Consider the following 19,346-nt stretch of genomic DNA (forward strand, 5'->3'; position numbering starts at 1 on the left):
AGAATAAACCCAAGTTGATAAAGACGAGGTTGTATAAAGTGCTGATTCAGCCCCAGCTCAAGTACCGTGTACTATTCTGGTTTTTGCCCCATAAGGCAGGGGGGTACTTGGAGATTACAGAAGAGGACAACTAAACTCATGCTAATTTCACGATCTGATGTAGAGATCAAGGAAATAGGGAATGTTTGCTGAGAGGAGGGAAGAGAATACCTGGTGGCTACCTTGTCAAATTTTTCATGGTTAGATAAACTAAACACTAATGAATTATTTAACATAACCATAAACTCTGTAATCAGGAATGCAGACCCAGGTTCACATGTGGAAGATGAACAGACAGTTTTAATTTAACTACTTCAAGTAGTTGGATATATGGGAACAGACTGGCCAGGGAGATAGTGTAGTCTGATTGTACTAACAGGTTCAAGTGGGAGTTGGTCTAATGCAGCCATTTTGGCAAGATTGAGTGTGAGAGATATGGTCTGGTGGTACTTGAAGTTTGGGACTGTTCAGATAGACTGCAGTGGTCCTCTATATTTCTGTGTTATGTCTTTACTTCTATTTGTCCGAATTAGAGGAATTTAACAGCAAAAAAGACGCATTTGAACAGCCCCTTTTTGATCTCAGGATGCCCCAAAGTGCTTTACAGCCAGTGGATGATGGCAAAATACGGCAGATGCTGGAAATCTGAAACAAAAACAAAAAATGCTGGAAAAACTCAGCTGGCCTGACAGCATCTGTGGAAAGAAAGACAGAGTTAACGTTTCGAGTCCGTATGACTCTTCTTCAGAGCTAAAGAGAAGTAGAAATGTGGTGAAATATATACTATTTAAGGGAAGTGGAACAGGCGAAGCTGGATAGAAGGCCAGTGATAGGTGGAGGCAAAGGAGAGATTGCAAAAGATGTCATAAACAAAAGGTCAAAGGGTTGTTAATAGTGGTAGTACTGGCTAAAGGAGGTGCTAATGGTGACATTGAGTGGAAAGCAGAATGCGATAATGGCAGGACCAGGATAAGCACTCTGGAAAGTGGCAGATGGCCCTGGTGGGGTGGGGGGAGGGGATGGTGATGGGGAAAAAAGATCAATAGGGCTAAAAGCTGGGGATAAAACAATGAATAAAAATGGAAATAAATTTAAAAAATAATAATAAAAATAAGTGGGGGGAAATATATAAATACATTTTTAAAAATTAAAATGAAAAAATAAAAATGAATATAGAAAAAAGGAGGGGATCAAAAGGGGTGAGGATGGAGGAGAGAGTACATGGTCTGAAGTTGTTGAACTCAATGTTAAGTCCAGAAGGCTGTAAAGTGTCTAATCGGAAGATGAGGTGCTGTTCTTCCAGTTTGCGTTGAGCTTCACTGGAACATTGCAGCAGGACAAGGACAGATATGTGGGCATGAGAGCAGGATAGGGTGTTGAAATGGCAAGCGACAGGAAGGTCTGGATCATGCTTGTAGACAGACCCCCACCCCACCTCCACTAGAGCCATCTCTCATTTTCCAGAGTGCTTACTTGAGTGACGGGGTCTTGGTTTAACATCTCATACAAAAAGCCTGCAATAGCCTTTTGAGGCAAGTGTTCCAGATTTCCAGTACTATGTGAGAAAAAGTGCTTGCTGACGTCACTTCTAATAAATATTAACTAATTTTAAGATTTTGCATCCTTGTTCTGTATTCTCCCACCAAAGGAAATAGTTTCTCTGTATCTATCCCTTTGAATCCTTTTCATTTCATTTCAACACCTCAGTCACTCCTCAAGCTTCCAAACCCAAGAGAATATAAGTTTATGCAACCTTGGGGAAACAAATTTAAGAACAATTGAAGAGAAGCCCCCAATGATGGGATTAAAGGTTGCATTACCAATTCCTGAAATATGGACATCTAGGTTGCTGTACATGAAGGCTAGAACCCACCCCAGTGCGTTTGTAACATTAGGGGCTTGTATTAGGTAATTGATCTTCAGAACATTCATTATAGAGAGGGTTTTGATGCAACCGTCAGGTGAGAGAGAATGCAATCCACACACCGACTAGAATTGACAATGCTGTAATGTAATATATTATTGCACTATCCAAGCTTAACGTTGATCTTTTCACGACCACTCTAAGTTCTGCTGTATAATGCAGATTATGATAAAATAAGCATTTTGTAATAAAATAAGCATTTTGTACTTAGTTTTTGTGTTAGATAAGTCTTTTTATCCATTAAACAGATTAATAAAGCTAGAGATAGTAGTATATTTGATCATTTATTTCATTTATTATTGACAAAGCATTAATCTTAAACACCCTGACCATCCGTACAGAGTAACACACATTAGCCCTGTATCCAAAACTCGTGTGGATAATAATGAGGATCCATAAAGTTGCCATCTCCAAGCCTGTTCACATCACTGGGTCTTGAAGACAGCAACAGTCTCTTTCTTTCTAGCTGAGTAAAAACATGGCATCTCTTTATGCCATTCTGTCTAATGGTTTTCTTCCTGTTGAATACAGCCCTAACTGATGACACCAAGTTGTTTGAACCAATTGCTAAACAGAGATGACAGATCCCTAAGCACACCACACTTACTTCCTCTCATTGCTTTTACCCAAGGCATAGCCTAGTTCGTACAGCCATTGATGCAAGAACTCATAGTAGCATATTGCCTTTTATATTACAACAGTCTCCTGCCTTTACAGTACTTCATGCTGTGATGAAAGGCCTACGTTCAAAAGCCTGTGTATAGTATCAGCATCATTATTGAGGCTTTTCGAGAACATAATTTGAGCCAATTATGTCTACATTACTGTTCTGTGTTTGTTAGAAATAAAATGATGGAAAAACAAATCAATACTCTTACATTTTATGTGGTGCTTATTGATATTAAGAACTTTTCTCTTCATAGGATGTTCGGCCAGAACCCAGCAAGGATGATGTGGTTAGTCAATCCTTGAAAACAAATTTAACAGCTTCAGGTAGAGTTTAACTTCTTGTCAAGTATTTTTAAAAATGACAGATGATGGTGTTCAACAATCTTGGGTCCATTGTATTATCAAATTAGAAGGTGAGCCCTAGATTGGATTATTGTACACTTGTGCGTGTATATAAAATAGTATTAAATGAACTTCTATTTTCATTTTGTAGCTGAAAATGAAAGTAGCCCAATTCTACATCTTCCTTCTGAGCCGTTACAAAATACTCAATTTGATGCTGCTAATGAAGACATTAAGAGTCCAAAGCGATCGTTACCTTTTTGTGAAAGTGCTAATACTGGAACAGCAATGCAAATGGAGCTAGAAAATGACCTGCAAGGAACACCAGAAAGCTCATTGGCTGGCAGCCCTGACACAGACTCTCCTGTATTAGTTAATGATTATGTAAGCACAGATCTTTCAATATTGAAAATACTTTCTAATATATCTTCTGTATCGGCCATAGGTGTATAGGTGAGCTTAATAGGCTCCAGGGAAACTACGTGCTAAATTAGTACATGAGTGCGTCATTACATTTCACATAGGTGGTACAACATTGGTGTAGAAAGGCCCAGAACATGTCTGTGGGGCAGTTTGTTTTTCTCCATTTGAAGCTGTATCAGACCTCTTGCCTAGGTTTTGGTTCATGCCACGAGTCTCTTTACAGAATAAATTAAGGCTCTCTGTGAAAAGTTGGTAGACATTGATTCCATAAATATTTTTAAAAGGGAGTTGGATAGATACTTGATGACAAACTTGCAGGGCTATGGACGGGTTAAGGATGTAGGATTAACCAATGTTGCTCTTTCAAAGATGACAGGCCAAATGGCCTCCTTCTGTGCTACAAGTTCCTATGATTCTACAAACTGCTCAGTTTGATTGTCAGCATGAATTGATGTTTGAAAGATTGTGTTTTTTTGAGACAAGTACATTATTGTCCTTCACCTCTTTACCCCATCCATCCTCCTTTCACTCTTACCCCAACCGCAAGGTGACAATCTAAACTTAGACAACATAATCAAATGCCACCGTATTACCTTGACCCCTAGAACTTTATAAATCTGGTTTGATCTCAGCTGGAGTATTGTGGATAATTCTGGGCACCACACTGCAAGATAGATGTAAAGGCATTAGAAAGGATATAGAGGAGGTTTATCAGGAAGTTACCAAGGATGAGGGACTTCAGTTGTGAGAAGTTGGGAAAGGTAGGACAGTTTTCCATAACGGAGAAGGTTGAGAAGTGACCTAATGGAAGTTTTCAAGGTGATTTGTTTTATTAGTGTAGATAAGGGGGAAACATCCTTCTGGTGAGTGGGTCAATAACAAAAGGGCATGGATTTAAAATCAGTTGCTTCCTTAGTGCAGCCGTACTGTATAAAATAGCACAGTAATCAAACTGTAAAGATCACAGTTCTTGAGATTATACCCAAATATTCCCTTGACCCCATGGATCACCCACATGGCACTTCCAGATGAAGATGTTTGCAAATACTTCAGCCTAGCCTTTTGCAGACAAAGGTCTCCAGCATCATTGTGAATGGGGACGTTTCTGGAGCTGCCTCCTCCTGTTAGTTAATTGTTTACCACCATTGACAACTGTGGCAGGGCTACAGAGCTTTGATCTAATCCTTTGGTTGTAGGATCACTTTGCAATGCCTGGTATTGCTCCTGGCATGCTTTTCCACAGTCCTCATTGAACCAAAATTAATTCCCTGGTTTAATGATAATGATGGAGTGAGGGTTATGCTGGACTATGAGGTGACAGATTGTAGTGGAACGCAATTCTGCTGCTTGTGGTGGCCCTCATCGATGCCCAGTTTTGCGATGCTCAATCTGTTCGGAATCTATCCCATACCAGTGATCGTGCCACAAAATTTTTGACCTCATTGTGCAGATGAGACTTCATTGCCACAGGACCGACTACTAATCCTGCCATAAATGGGTGGATCTGTGACAGGTGATCTGATGAGGTTAAGTAGGTGTTTCCCTTGTGTTGATATTCTCTCCACCTGCCAAAGTCAGTAACGTCCTTCAGGGCTTGGCCAATTAGGAATTGAAGTAGCACTCATAAGTTCATGCAACCATTCGAACCTCTTTGAACATGAGTATCAGCCTCATACATGAAAATAGCTGTTTTTGGTGGTCCTCTAGTGTAGATTAACTATCCTGACAGTCTGGGCCATAAACGTGGTCTTGTGTTGAGTCCTAACGCTGCTTAACAGTTAAATTTGGGTCAAGAAATTGTCCTAAGCTATTACCTGAGGCCACAGGAATCAGAACTAAAATGTGGTTTTCCATTGTGTAACTATTTGTAGTGCTTTTTTAAAAATTCATTCATGGGATGTGGGCTTCGCTGGCTGGTCCAGCATTTATTGCCTATCCCTTTTTGCTCTTGAGGAGGTGGTTGTGAACTGCCTCCTTGAACCACTGCAGTCCAAGTGGTGTAGGTACACCCACAATGCTGTTAGAAAAGGAGTTCCAGGATTTTAACCCAGCGACAGTGAAAGAACGGCAATATATTTCCAAGTCAGGATGGTGAGTGACTTGGAAGGGAACTTCCAGGTGGAGGTGTTCCCATCTATCTGCTGCCCTTGTCCTTGGTAGTAGTCGTGGGTTCAAAAGGTGCTGTCTAAAGACCCTTGGTGAATTCCTGCAGTGCATCATGTAGATGGTACACACTGCTGTAACTGTGCTTCGGTGGTAGAGGGAGTGAATGTTTGTGGATGTGATGGCAATCAAGCGGACTGCTTTGTCCTGGACAGTGTCAAGCTTCTTGAATGTTGTGGGAGCTGCACTCATCCAGGCAAGTGGGGAGTATTCCATCACACTCCCAACTTGTGCCTTGTAGATGGTAGACAGGCTCTGGGGAGTCAGGAGGAGAGTTACTCGTCGCAGGATTCCTAGCCTCTGACTTGCTCTTGTAGCCACAGTATTAATATGGCTAGCTCAGTCCAGTTTCTGGTCAATGGTAACCCCCAGGATGTTGATAGCGGGGGATTCAGTGATGGTAGTTGATTGTCAAGAGGCGATGGTTAGATTCTCTCTCTTATTGGAGATGGTCATTGCCTGGCACTTGTGTGGCGTGAATGTTACTTGCCACTTGTCAGCACAAGTCTGGATATTGTCCAGGCCTTGCTGCATTTGGACATGGACTGCTTCACCATATGTCCCACCATATGTTTCTTGTACAAACCAATGTAAGTCCATGGGTTAGTTATTTGTTATGATTTACCCAATGCAACTGGTGACTAAGCACAGAGTCAAGTGGATGATTCGGCAATTCATTTTATAAGAAGTCCAGCAGGCAGATTCATGGTCACAACATCTGTTCATAGTTGTTTCCCACACATTTCTCAATCATGTATCAATGATAATATATGAAGTTTACTACGTGGAGGAATTCTCCCACATTTATTAAACATTTTCTAGATTAAACAGCAGCAGACATCACTGAGGATCTTGAGGGTGGTGGTGTTATACAATGGTTAAAAAGTCAGTTTGTGTCTGCAATCCCCCACATAGTTGAATCCCAATTTAAATTGTGAGGTTAGTAATTTCATTTTGGGGGAAATTAAACAGAGTAGCTGCTAGTATCAGGTACAAAGGCATGTAGGCAGATCTATCAGCATTTTATGCACTATATCCTTACTAGAAAAGGGAAAATGGCAGTCCTAACTGAATACTACCTTAAAAGTCAGTGTTACAACTCTAGGTCTGCTGTAGATGAATTTGAGGTTTGTTGCTCTCACAGTCAGCCTAAATGTCTTGCCTTTAAAGGTGTTGTCTACAACTACTCTGCATATACTTGTACAATAGCATGACACAAGAGTTAATAATAATAATCTAAATTGGATAGCCCTGTTTCTCACTCAGATGTTTCTTCAGTCTGAGAAAACACTTTGTGGGTTGAGGATTGACACAAACCCAACTGGTGCTTTATTTCATGGTAGTGAGCATGCGCAACAGCAATTATTTGGGCTGCAACTTCCAAGTGCCCCAACATTGTATTGGGGAGGTACCCCAAAGATGCGCTGGGGAATCCCCTTCGGTAGTTCCCAGGTAAGGTTTGTACGGCAATTGCCTGGAAGTGCAAACATCCCCGGGCAGTTACCCTGCACTGGGAGCCATTTGATTTAAATTGCAAACTTTGGATGGTTCGAACTCAAATGTGCCAGTAGTTACCCAGAAAAGGTTCTAAGGATTAAAACCACTTCTAACTTCTGGGGAACTATTGTACAGACCCAGGCCAACCCCACCACGGGATTCCCCCCCACAACCCCCGCTCCCCCAGGGGATTTTGTCCGTCCACCCAGGCCTGACCCAAGTCTTGACTCTCTTCCCCCTGAACCCCTCCCCCCAATCACCACCACTCTCCACAGGCCTGACCTAACCCGAAGCCCAACTGCTGACCATCTCCCCCAACACCTGTTCTTCCCACCCAAAATCCTAGCCACTTAACTTGGACACTTACATTCGCCCTGGCCTGTCCTTTAAATTTCAATGGACTTTTAAACTTACCTGGTTTATGGCAGCTAGTGCTGTTTAAAAAGGGGGCATAGCCTCCTTCCCTTCGAGTCAGATGCACTTCAACACTAGGCTCCAGGGATGTGCTGTATTAACTGGATCTCGCCCGGACTGAGTGGGAAGGTCAGGCGAGATGGGATCAAAAAAAAAATTAAGAAAAGAAATTGGGCATGGAGTGGCAATCCGACATTGTTTGCCACTCTGAGGAAGTTCCGGCCCGTTATCAAACACAGTTTAATTCATATTGCATGACAATACAAAATAACCTGACACACTTCCTCACAACAGTGGGTTGACCTCCTTGAATGATATAGTTTATAACTTCTATGCTCCAATTTTCTCTCAGCCTGCTGGCTGCTTGCCGCCTTCTGACACCTCCCTGCCTGCCTGTTTTATCACTGGCTTGTGTTTTTGAACGATGGGGCATCTAATTTCTTGTCTTATTATTGCTTATTATGTCCAGGAAACGACATCTAACTGAGCTCATTAACAGCCTAATTTTTTGAGCCTTTTTTGTATAACTCAGTGAATACTCTGTTTTTAAAAGCTCAACATTAAATGTAACTTCTTTCCAAGTGTTTTATGTAGAAAATGGTGTAATGGTTCTGCAATGCAGGTTTATACAAAAGTTTGCCTTTGGTAGTAAGGAAATTATGTTCCGTTTATATTTGTATGTTGGCGCTCAGATTTTTTTGTTTCCTTTGATGTTAAAGAAAATCAATATTAAGGACTGCAAAATGTTAGAATGTTATTCCTCTTGGAATTTGCACTTCACACAATATGCAAAATAGTGTTTCGATGCAAGATCTTGCAATATTGTTTGTTTCACAGAGTATTGAAGCTGGGATTTTGGTGAGTGAGGGGATGTTGAGTGTTAATCTATCTCTAAAGTTTAATTTTTTTTACATTTAGCAATTAACTAAAAATTGCTGTTTTAAGTTAAGTTTCTTCTAAGCTTAAACAGGGATATACAAGCTCTCTGAGAGCAGCTGTAGCTAGTTTAAGCTGGTTTCTGAGCTTCAGAACTGACTTGGAAACATAGAAAAATAGGAGCAGGAGTAGGTCATTCGGCCCTTTTGAGCCTGCTCCACTATTCAATTTGATCATGGCTGATCGAACCTCTGCCATACTCCCATTCTCTCCCCATACCCTTTGATGCCTTCAGAGTCTAGAAATGTATCTATTTCCTTCTTAAATATATTCAGTGACTTGGCCTCCACAGGTTCACCACCCTCTGAAGAAATTTCTCCTCAGTCCTAAATGGCCTACCCCGTATCCTGAGATCCTTGTTCTAGATGCCCCAGCCAGAGGATACATCACCCCTGCATTCAGCCTGTCCAGCTCTGTCAGAATTTTATACATTTCAATGAGATCCTTTCTCATTCTTTTAAACTCCAGTGAATACAGGCCTAGTAAACCTAATCTCTCCTCATAGGACAATCCTGCCATCCCAGGAATCAGTCTGGTGAACCTTCGTTGCACTCTCCCTATGGTAAGTATATCCATTCTTAGGTAAGGGGACCAAAACTGCACACACTACTCCAGGTGTGGTCTCACCAAGGCCCTGTATAGCTGCAGTAAGACATTCTTGCTCCAGTACTCAAGTCCTCTTGCAATGAAGGCCAGCATACTATGCCTTAGCTGCTTGCTGTACCTGCATGCTTGTTTCAGTGATTGATGTACAAGGACACCCAGGTCCCTTTGTATATCAACATTTCCCAATCTGTCACCATTCAAATAATACTCTGCCATTCTGTTTCTCCTATCGAAGTTGATAACTTCACACTTATCCACATTATACTGCATTTGCCATGTATTTGCGCACTCACTCCACTTGTCTAAATTGCCTTGAAGCCTCTTAACATCCTCCTCACCGCTCATTCCCACCTAGTTTTGTGCAGTCAGCAAACTTGGAAACATTACATTTGGTTCCCTCATCCAAATCATTGATATACATTGTGAATAGCTGGGGCCCAAGCACTGATACACCACTTATCATTGTTTTTCAGAGAGTATAAATAGAGGGCTATCTAAGTGCTGCTTGAGTACAGTGTTGAAGCTGGGAGTTAGGTGAAATGGGGGGCTATAAATTAATTAAGAAAAATAAATTTAATTAGCACAATGAAGATAGCAGGATGGGTGATGTCTCATGACTGCAGCATGTGGGGGCTCCTGGATGCCACTGCAATCCATGGCAACCACACCTGTAGTAAATGTCTGCAGCTTGAGTTTTGGTTCAGAGTCCATGAACTGGAGGCTGAGCTGCAGGCATTGCAACGCATCAGGGAGGGGGAAAGTTACTTGGACACTTTGTTTCAGAAGACAGTCTCTCCCCTTAGGTTAGCAGTGTCTGATATGGTCAGTGTTCAGGGACTGGAGGGTGTGACTGCAAGACAGGCAGGTAAGGGGATCAAGAGGATGGGACTGGAGGAGCCTCAGCCCTTGCAATTGAACAACAAGATCGAGGTCCTTGCAGTTTGTATGGAAAAGAGCGAGGGCTGTAATGTGGATGAGCAGACTAACCATGAAGGAAGGGAGGGGGTGGAGTTAAAAGGAATGTAGTGGTAGGAGGGGATAGTACAGTCAGGGGGATAGATACTGTTCTCTGCAGCCAAGTGTGAGAACTCGGAAGGCTGTGTTTCTTGCCCGGTGCCAGGGTTCAGGATATCTGCTCAGGGCTGAAGAGGAACTTGCAGTGGGAGGGGGGGATCCAGTTGTCGTGGTCCATGTAAGTGCCAATGACATATGTAGAACTAGGAAAGAGGTTCTGTTGATGGCCTACGAGGAGCTAGGTGCTAAATTAAAAAGCAAAACCTCAAAGGTAATAATCTCTGGATTATTACCTAAACCACATGCAAATTGGCATAACATAAATAAGCTCAGAGAGATGAATGCATAGCTGAAAGACGGGCGTGGGAAAAGCGGGTTCTGGTTGGTGAAGCACAGGCACCATACTGGGGAAAGTGAGAGCTGTACCTTTGGGAAGGACTTCACCTGAACTGAGCTGGGGCCAGTGCTCTAGTGAGTTGTATAACTAGGGAAGTGGAGAGGGGAGGGGAAGGGATCACATAGAGGAAGATTAAGTAAAAGGAACTGACAAGGCAATGGATCAAAGTAGCAATAAAGGTAATAATAATCGGTATGACAGAAAGGGACAGTGATTGCAAACTAAAGAGTGTGCCAGCAGAGTGAGCCAGAGTTTATAAAAACAGTAAAAAAAAAACTGACTTAAGGGCTCTGAGTGCCTGCAGCATTCACAATAAAACAGATGAAATGTCAGCTCAATTAGAAATTGATATGTATGACCTGATCGCCCTTACAGAGACATGGCTACAAGAAAACCAAAGCTGGGACCTGAATATCCAAGAGTATATGACATTCAGGAAGGATAGGAAGCTGGGAAAGGTGGGGTAGCTCTGATAATTAAAGAGGGCATTAGTACTATAGGCAGAGATGACGTTAGTTCTAAAGATTAAGACGTACAATCAGTTTGGGTAGAACTAAGAAACAGTAAGGGCAGAAAACATTGGTGGGAGTTGTTTATAGGCCACCAAACAGCAGTGGTAATGTAAATCACAGTATCATTCAAGAAATTAGAGGTGCATGTAACAAGAATATTACAATTAGTCATGGGAGATTTCAATCTACATACAGACTGTGTAAACCTTCTTGGTCCTAATGTTGTGGAGGATGAATTCTTGGAAAGCATGCGAGCTGGTTTTCTAGAGCAGTACGTTGAGGAACTAACTAGGGAACAAGCTATTTTAGATGCAGTCTTGTGCAGTGAAACAGTGCTAATTAATAATCATGGTGTAAAGGAGCATTTAGGAAAGAGTGACCATAATATCATAGAACTTTACATTAAGTTTGAAAGTGATGGTGTTCAATCAGAAACTAGGGCCTTAAATCTAAGCAAAGGAAACTATGAAAGAATCAGGGGCAAATCGGCTATGGTGGATTGGGAAACTACATTAAAAGGTATGATGATAGCTAGGCAATGGCTAACATTTAAATAACTAACACAGTTTACAACAAAAATACATTCCTTTAATGCACAAAAACCCAGCAAGGAAAGTGTTCCAACTGTGGCTAAAGAAAGAAATCAGGGATTGTATTAGATCGAAAGAAGAGGTGTTTAAAGTTGCCAAAAAAAAGATAAACCTGAAGATTGGGAGCATTTTTGAACTCTGCAACAGTGGACTAAGAAAAAGACTTAAGAAAGGCAAAATAGAATATTAGAGTAAACTAGCGAGAAACATAAAGACAGACTGTAAAAGCTTCTATAGGTATATAAAAAGGAAAAGATTAGAAAAACCAAATGTGGGCCCATTACAGGCAGAGTCAGGAGAATTTATAATGGGAAGTAAGGAAATGGCAAAGAAACTTAGCAAATACTTTGTGTCTGTCTTCACGGAGGAAAATACCGAAAACCTCCCAGAATGAAGACTCAAGGGACAAGTGGAAATGAGGAATTGCAAGATATTAGTTTAAAGAAAAAAAATGATAGAGAAATGGTACTGAAATGTTGGTAAATCCCCTGGACCTGATGATCTACATCCCAGAGTGTTGGAAGAGGTGGCTGTTGAGATAGTAGATGCATTGGTAGTCATCTTTCAAAATTCTATAGACTTGAATGATTCCTGCGGATTGGAAGGTGGCAAATTTAACCCCACTAGTTAAGAAACGAGGGAGAGAGAAAACAGGGACCTGCAGACCTGTTAGCTTGACATCAGTAATAGAGAAAATGTTAGAATCTAAAGTATGTGGTAATAGGACACTTTGAAAACAATGGTAGGCCTGGGCAGAGTCAACATGGATCTATGGAAGGGAAATCATGTTTAACAAATCTGTTGGAGTGTTTTGAGGATGTAACTAGAAGAATGGGTAAGGGGGAAACCAATGAATGTGGTATATTTAGATTTCCAAAGCTTTTGGCAAGGTCTCACACAAGAGATTTGTAAATAAAATTATAGCATGTGGGATTGGGAGGAATATACACTGGCATGGGTTGAGAACTGATTAACGGGCGGAAAACAGAGTAGGAATAAATGGGTCATTTTTAGGTTGACGGGCTGTGACGAGTGGGGTACCACAAGGATCAGTGCTTGGGCCCCAGCTGTATCAATGATTTGGATATAGGGATCAAATGTAACATTTCCAAGTTTGCAGATGACACAAACCTAGGTGGAAGTATGAGTTGAGGAAGATCAAAGATGCTTCAAGGAGCAAATAGGCAAAAATTTGGCAGATGGAATACAATGTGGAGAAATGTGAGGTTATTCACTTTGCAGGAAAAACAAAAATGCTGAGCATTTCTTAAATGGTGAAAAGCTGAGAAGTGTTGAACTTCAAAGAGACTTGGGTGTCTTTGTTAATGAGTCACTGAAAGGAAACATGCAGGTCCAGCAAATGATTAAAAAGGCAAATGGTACATTGGCCTTTATTACAAGAGGATTTAAGTATAGGAGTAAAGATGTCTTACTGCAATTAGTAAGATCCTTGGTGAGACCACAGTGAGTATCTGTGCAGTTTTGGTCTCTTTACATAAGGAAATATATACTTATCATAGAGGGAGTGCAATGAAGGTTCAACAGACTAATTCCTGGGATGGAGGGATTGTCCTATGAGGGAAGATTAAATAGACTGGGCCTTTATTCTCTGGAGTTTAGAAGGAGGAGAGGTGATCTCACTCAAACGCACAAAATTGACAGGGCAGATGCAGGAAGGATGTTTCCCCTGGAGGTGGGGTCTAGAACCAGTGGACTCAATTTCAGAATAAGAGACAGGCCATTTAGGACTGAGGTGAGGAAAAATTTCTTCACTCGGAGGGTAGTGAATCTTTGGAATTCTCTGCCCCAGCGGGCTGTGGAGGCTCGGTCATTGAGTATGTTCAGGACTGAGATTGATAGATTTCTACATTTTAAATTAATCAAGGATTACAGGGTTAGTGCAGGAAAGTGGTGTTGAAGTAGAAGATCAGCCATGATCTCATTTAATGGCAGAGCAGGCTCAAAGGGCTGAATGGCCAATTCTTGCTCCTATTTCTTATGTTCTTATGTTTCCATTGGTCCAGTTAAATTACTGATTTGTGAAATTGATCCCACTAGTCCAATGTTCACAAATTCACTTTCTCAATCATTTGTGCCCAATTTTGTGTGCCATTTTAGCTAAAATCTCTAACACATTTCCCTACTCCCTTTAGCAGGAAGCTGGATCTGGCAATCTAAGCCAAAAGTCAGATGAAGATGACTTTGTTAAAGTGGAAAACCTACCCCCAAGTCTCTCAGTCCTTTCTGAGGTAATCCCTGTAATAAGCTGTTTATGCTCCACATGAACCTCCTTGCACCCTTCTTCCTCCAACCCCATCAACATATCCTTCTATTCTTTTTTGCCTCATGTTTATCTAGGTTCCCCCTAAATGCACCTATGCATGTTACCTCAACTACACTTTGTCATAGTGGATTCACATTCTAATCGCTCTGAGTAAAGACATTTCTTCTGAACTCGCTATTGGATTTATTAGTGACTACCTTCTGTTTATGGCCCTAGTCTGATCTTTGCTGCAAATGGAAATATCTTCTGTACACAAATCCTATCAAATCTTTAAGAGGTCCCCCTCAATCTTTTTTTCTGAAGAAAAGATCCCCTGCCAATCAAATCTTTCCTGATAGATATAACCTCTCAGTTCTGTTATCATTCTAGTAAATCTTCCTTGCACCTTCTCCAGTGCCTCTGGATAATTTTAGTAATGCATGAACAAGTCTGTTCACAGGAGTGCAAGTGTGACCTCACACCAAGGTTCCATACAAATTTAACATAACTTCTATTTGTCAATTCTATCATTCCAGATATGAACCTCAGAGTATTGTTTGCTATTTTTGTGGCCATATGTGTCTGTACCTTCAAATCGCTCTGATCCTCTACCACATTTAAATACCTATTTTCAAGGAGTATGAGGCCTCCTTATTCTTTCTACCAGAATGTACCACTCTCACTTCTAAATTATAAATTTAGTAATTGAACTTCTGAGTCCTGGGATGACTGAATAAAAATATTAATGGGCAGTAATTCAAAAGCATGCTCCTTCATTTTTTTTTCAAATATTCACAGGATGAATTGATGAGGAGAATTTCTGAAGAAGAGCAGAATAACAATTTAGCTTGTGTTCTGCTGAATGTAAATGGAGCACAGGAGCTTGCAGGCAACTCTGAAACACTGAAAGAACCAGGTAAGAGGCGGATGACAGATATTTTACAATAGCCTGCCATTTTTTTGTAGTTTAATTACGTAATTGTGTTCTAGGTAATATTGGATTAAACATTGCCACCGCCTCAGTTTATAAAACTGGTTAACCTGTACCCTAACTTCTGATGTGCAATAGTGTAAAGATGCTGGAGAGAGCAGCAATTACAAAATATCATGAGGGTAAAAATTTTTAACAGAGAAACATTTATATTAAGCAGAGGCTAGAAGCTGGTATTATTCTTCATCATGTAAATACTGTGTGTTTAAAAAACAGATGGAAATTTTTCAAATGGAATGACATTTTTCTGTGCCTTTTGTTCCTCAGTTAATTATATTTAAACATTTATAAAAGGAGTAGTCTACTTCCAGTTTCTTGCTTTGATCTGTTTTCAGTCAATTGAAAGATTTACACAACTGCTCAATACCCTTGTCTGGAGCAGAATCTCAGAACTGAAGAAAAATGCTCAGGAAAGAAGGATGTGGAAATTGAGGAAAGAGAGTCTAGGTGTAATACTTTATGCTTAAAATGCTGGCTCAATTTCTTTATGATAAAATATAACAAAGTTTTCTTATTTATAAAATGTCAGTTTTCTAACATCCATTTACCCTGCATCTGGAAGTTCTTTCCTGTTATTGTAGCTTCAGTGCTATCAAATGGGAAAAATAATTTGTCATTGACCCTCTGCTGTTCACTGGGGCTGCCACTTTGGACCAGCCTGTGAGCTGATTTGGAGCCATCATATGCCAGAAGAACACTCCTCCAGCTGGGTAATGTAGTGTTATTAACGTGGAAACATTTCTGTGGTTTGAAATGGAGGGGGGTTGGGGTGGAAGAAAAGAACATCAGCAATTCTTGTTACTGAACTAGATAATAAATCTGACAGGTATTGGTTTCTAAGCTATTAATAATATTAATCTTTTTTCCCCTTTGTTTTAGAAAATGGTGGAGCCCGAAGTGCATGAATGAATATTTATTGATCTTCATCACTGTCTTGTTCTGTTTGACTATGTTAATTAAATTTATGGTTCAAAATGTTTTCTTTTAATTAGCCTTTTGCTAGAATTGTTGCCCCTTTATATAGATTGGTTAGTCTGACCATTATTTCTTGGTCCACAGAGTATAAGCTGCAGTACATCACAGTACTTTGAATAATTTTGTTTCTGAATAGTCTATGGCCTGAATTTTCATTTTTTACTGACAAAATAACATATATAACCCTGTTTTATAATAAAATAAATCCACTTTTATAATGAACGGCTCTAGTCCCAGCACTACTATATTTTGTCATTCAGAAGGTAGTGATCTATTTAGTAGACTTCCCTCATCAGTACATTTTATCTACAGTGGGTAATTCCATCTGGTTTCATATGCTGCAGTTCTTTAAAGTAGTACTGTATCAACTATCAACCTATTTCTAGAGAGATTTTATTGTGCTTGTTCAATGTGGAGCTTTTTTTTTGTGACTCTCTACAATGTATGCAAGTGGACAATGTTTATCCATATGCAATTTATAAGAACCTGCTGCAGTTATTTGACTCCAAGCCAGTCTCATAAGCAAATATATGGTAACTTAAATATATTTGCTGTATTTCAAAGTGGCATTTTGGCATGAAAAATGGCATTCTAGATTAGCTGGGTTCATCCATTGTAGTTAAACTGTTCCAACTGACTTGTGATACCATCTAGTCAGTGGAGCCTCTTCTAACCTACCAAACACACCTGTAGATCTGAAATATGCTAATTAAAGTTGGATATATAAAGAACTTGCCCTACTTTTTGTTAATATGGCAACTCATTTGCAAATTAGACCCACAGCATACATGCATTGCAGGTAAAAGTGAGTTGTATTGGTCTGACACTGAATTACTGATCTCAAATCAGCTTGTTCTCTGCTTTCATATTCTGGTATAGAATTGAATTATGTACAAACACAATATCAGATTGATATTTTAAAGAACTAAGGACATTGATTTGCCATTCCAGTAGTGTCATCTGCTTAAAATTCTCTTCTGTAAATCTACTTATTATTTTTATACATATACTAGATAAATGAGATTCACTGGATGCCACTCAACTGAATTTAAGCTTGCAAATGAGCAGTGACTATTAACATCAAACTTTACTGTCAAAAGCAAGATCTGAATTAGTTCCACAGCTTCTGAGGTGCTGTTACAATGGAAAGCTCCATGTTCTGGTTAGTTCAAGAGCTGAGCATTACTTCATGCAATTTTAAACAGATTTGTACCATTCACATGCATGCATGTTTCACATGATTATTTCCATTTTCATAAGCCCTAATGGCATACATAGAAACATTTATATGTTTGCAACACAACACCAATGTAGTACTATTTAGAAAAAAATGCAACAGATGCTTTTCCAGGTCTTAGTAAAGGAGCTCAAGCCTTGATAACAGGCACTACTACAAGGTTCTACTTTGCTTGTCTTGAAGATTTTGTAATAAATTTTCAATTTATTTGAGCCTAAAATATTGTGTGCATAAAATTATCAATCTGTTGTGTGATGTATCTTGAATGTAATCTAAATTAATTGAACTATTCTCTTTGGTACATTGGGCAACAACATGTGACTGAAAATATTGCAAATGACTCAAACAAGCAGCTTTAACCCCTTATTCATAGTAACCATTCTTAAGTCCTACAATTCTTTTCTAAATTGCTTACTAGGGTGACTGTCTCTAACAATATGTTGTTGGCTGCGGCATGCTACAGTACAAAGGGAGGAGTTGATCTACTTTCCTTTTCCATAAGGGAGGAGTGACTCCTGCAGAAAAAGGCTTTTTGTGAAATTGGACACAGATTTGTCTTTGACACTACTTAGAATAGGTGCACTGTTTCAGCTAGTAGCAGCAGGAACACATTTTTGTAGAATTGACATGCTAAGTTCTCTTTCAGTGCGTTGCATTTTTGCATCTTAATGTTTCTATGATTCGTGTATTTAATTTAAACTTGAACTTTTTGACAGGCATGTTGCTGTGTTGTGTGGTCAATCCTTAATCTGCATTTTTAACGTATGATTTTAAAATGTTTACTATGCAATTTCAAAATAAAGTTACACTCTTTGTGTTTGTCATTACTGATTAAATAATTAGAAAGGCTCATACACTGTTGCCCAATAGACTGACTTGAGATTATAACACATGCTATGAAATATTGTATTATTTTGTATCGTGTGATTCTTTTAGTAAACTCAATACTTGGGTCATAAGGAATATGAACAAGTGTCACAGCATCGTGCATCTTTGTGAGGAGAAGCAAACAATCCCAGGCTTCTTGATCACCATCCTCTGGTTGTACCTACAGCACAAGAACCTACAGTTCAAGAAGGCAACTTGCTGCCACCTTCTTGAGAGCAGTTGGGGAGGGTAATAAATGCAAGGCTTGTTACTGATGCATTTCCCAAGAGCAAATATAAAAAGATCCCTGCCCAAAGTGTCTATGTAGAAATCTTGAGTAAGGATGTCCTTAGGTAAGGTTGTGAATCAATCCATGGTAACATATACTCCCTGTGATCACTGTCTTGACTTGAATGTGAAAAATGATTATGACAAAGGACTGCTAGCACTTGTGAAACTTTTAGTTTAACAGCAACTTTAGAAAAGGAGGGGATAAAATGGATGATGGGTTGAAGAAAACAACAAGTGAAATGTTTTGCTAGTCATTTGTTAGCCATATATCTAATTGGAAAGCTGTGCCCTAACCCACCCACCGCATGCACAAAAATTCTTGCAGCTCAGTTCGGAGGGATTAAATACTGTTGCATACCGAGAATGAGAATTACTGATCTCTCAATTTCTTGGGATACTTGAAATGTTCACTGTTGTTTGCACAATGTTCAGTATCATTCGCAACTTCTCATACTTAAGTCGTCTCTGTCTATATGCAGCAAGACTTGGACTGATAAGAGACATTTGTTTCATATAAGAGCCAGATATTGACCATTTCAGGCAAGAGAGAATCTAACCATCATATTTTGACATTCAATGATATTGCCATTGCTGAATCCCCCACCATCAACAACCTGAGCATTACCATTGACCAGAAACTGAATTAACTAGCCATATAAATACTATGGCTACAAGAGCAGCTAACAGGCTGAGAATTCTGCAGAGAGTAACTCTCCCCCTCTCCCCAAAATATGTTTACCATCTATGAGGCAAAAGTCAGGAGTATGATGGACTCCTCTTGCCTGGATGAGTGTGGCTCCAACAACACTCAAGAGGCTCGACATCATCCAGGACAAAGCAGCTCACTTGTTTGGCATCCTACCACAACATCTTAAACATTCACTCCCTCCACCAGTGGTGCATGGTGTTTGTATTGTGTACCATCTACAAGAGATACACTGCAGCAACTCACCAAACCTCCTTTGACAGCACCTTCCAAATGTGTGATCTCTTATCACCTGCAAGTTAGCCTCCAAGCCACCCACCATCCTGACTTGGAACTATATTGCCTTTCCTTCACTGTTGCTGGGTTAAAATCCTGGAACTCCCTAACAGCACTGTGTTCATACATGCACCACATGGACTGCAGTGGTTCAGGAAGGCAGCTCACCATCAACTCCTCAAGGGCAATTAGGGATAAGAAGCAAATGCTGGCC

General features: G+C 40.1%; 1 protein-coding gene across 2 annotated transcripts in view; it reads left to right on the forward strand.

The window, feature by feature from the left end:
* pcm1 (pericentriolar material 1) overlaps nt 1–17,816 on the forward strand; it is a 163,552-nt gene extending 145,736 nt beyond the window's left edge. For both annotated transcript variants that reach the window (XM_078548487.1, XM_078548477.1), the window contains exons 37-41: nt 2,887–2,956; nt 3,126–3,358; nt 13,680–13,775; nt 14,588–14,705; nt 15,660–17,816. In XM_078548487.1, coding sequence (XP_078404613.1) covers nt 2,887–2,956; nt 3,126–3,358; nt 13,680–13,775; nt 14,588–14,705; nt 15,660–15,685 — 543 coding nt within the window. In that variant the 3' untranslated portion in view covers nt 15,686–17,816. The remainder of the gene's footprint in view (nt 1–2,886; nt 2,957–3,125; nt 3,359–13,679; nt 13,776–14,587; nt 14,706–15,659) is intronic.
* Nucleotides 17,817–19,346: the final 1,530 nt, after the last annotated feature.

Source organism: Cetorhinus maximus, chromosome 1 (assembly GCF_964194155.1).
Source record: "Cetorhinus maximus chromosome 1, sCetMax3.hap1.1, whole genome shotgun sequence".
Taxonomy (NCBI): domain Eukaryota; kingdom Metazoa; phylum Chordata; class Chondrichthyes; order Lamniformes; family Cetorhinidae; genus Cetorhinus; species Cetorhinus maximus.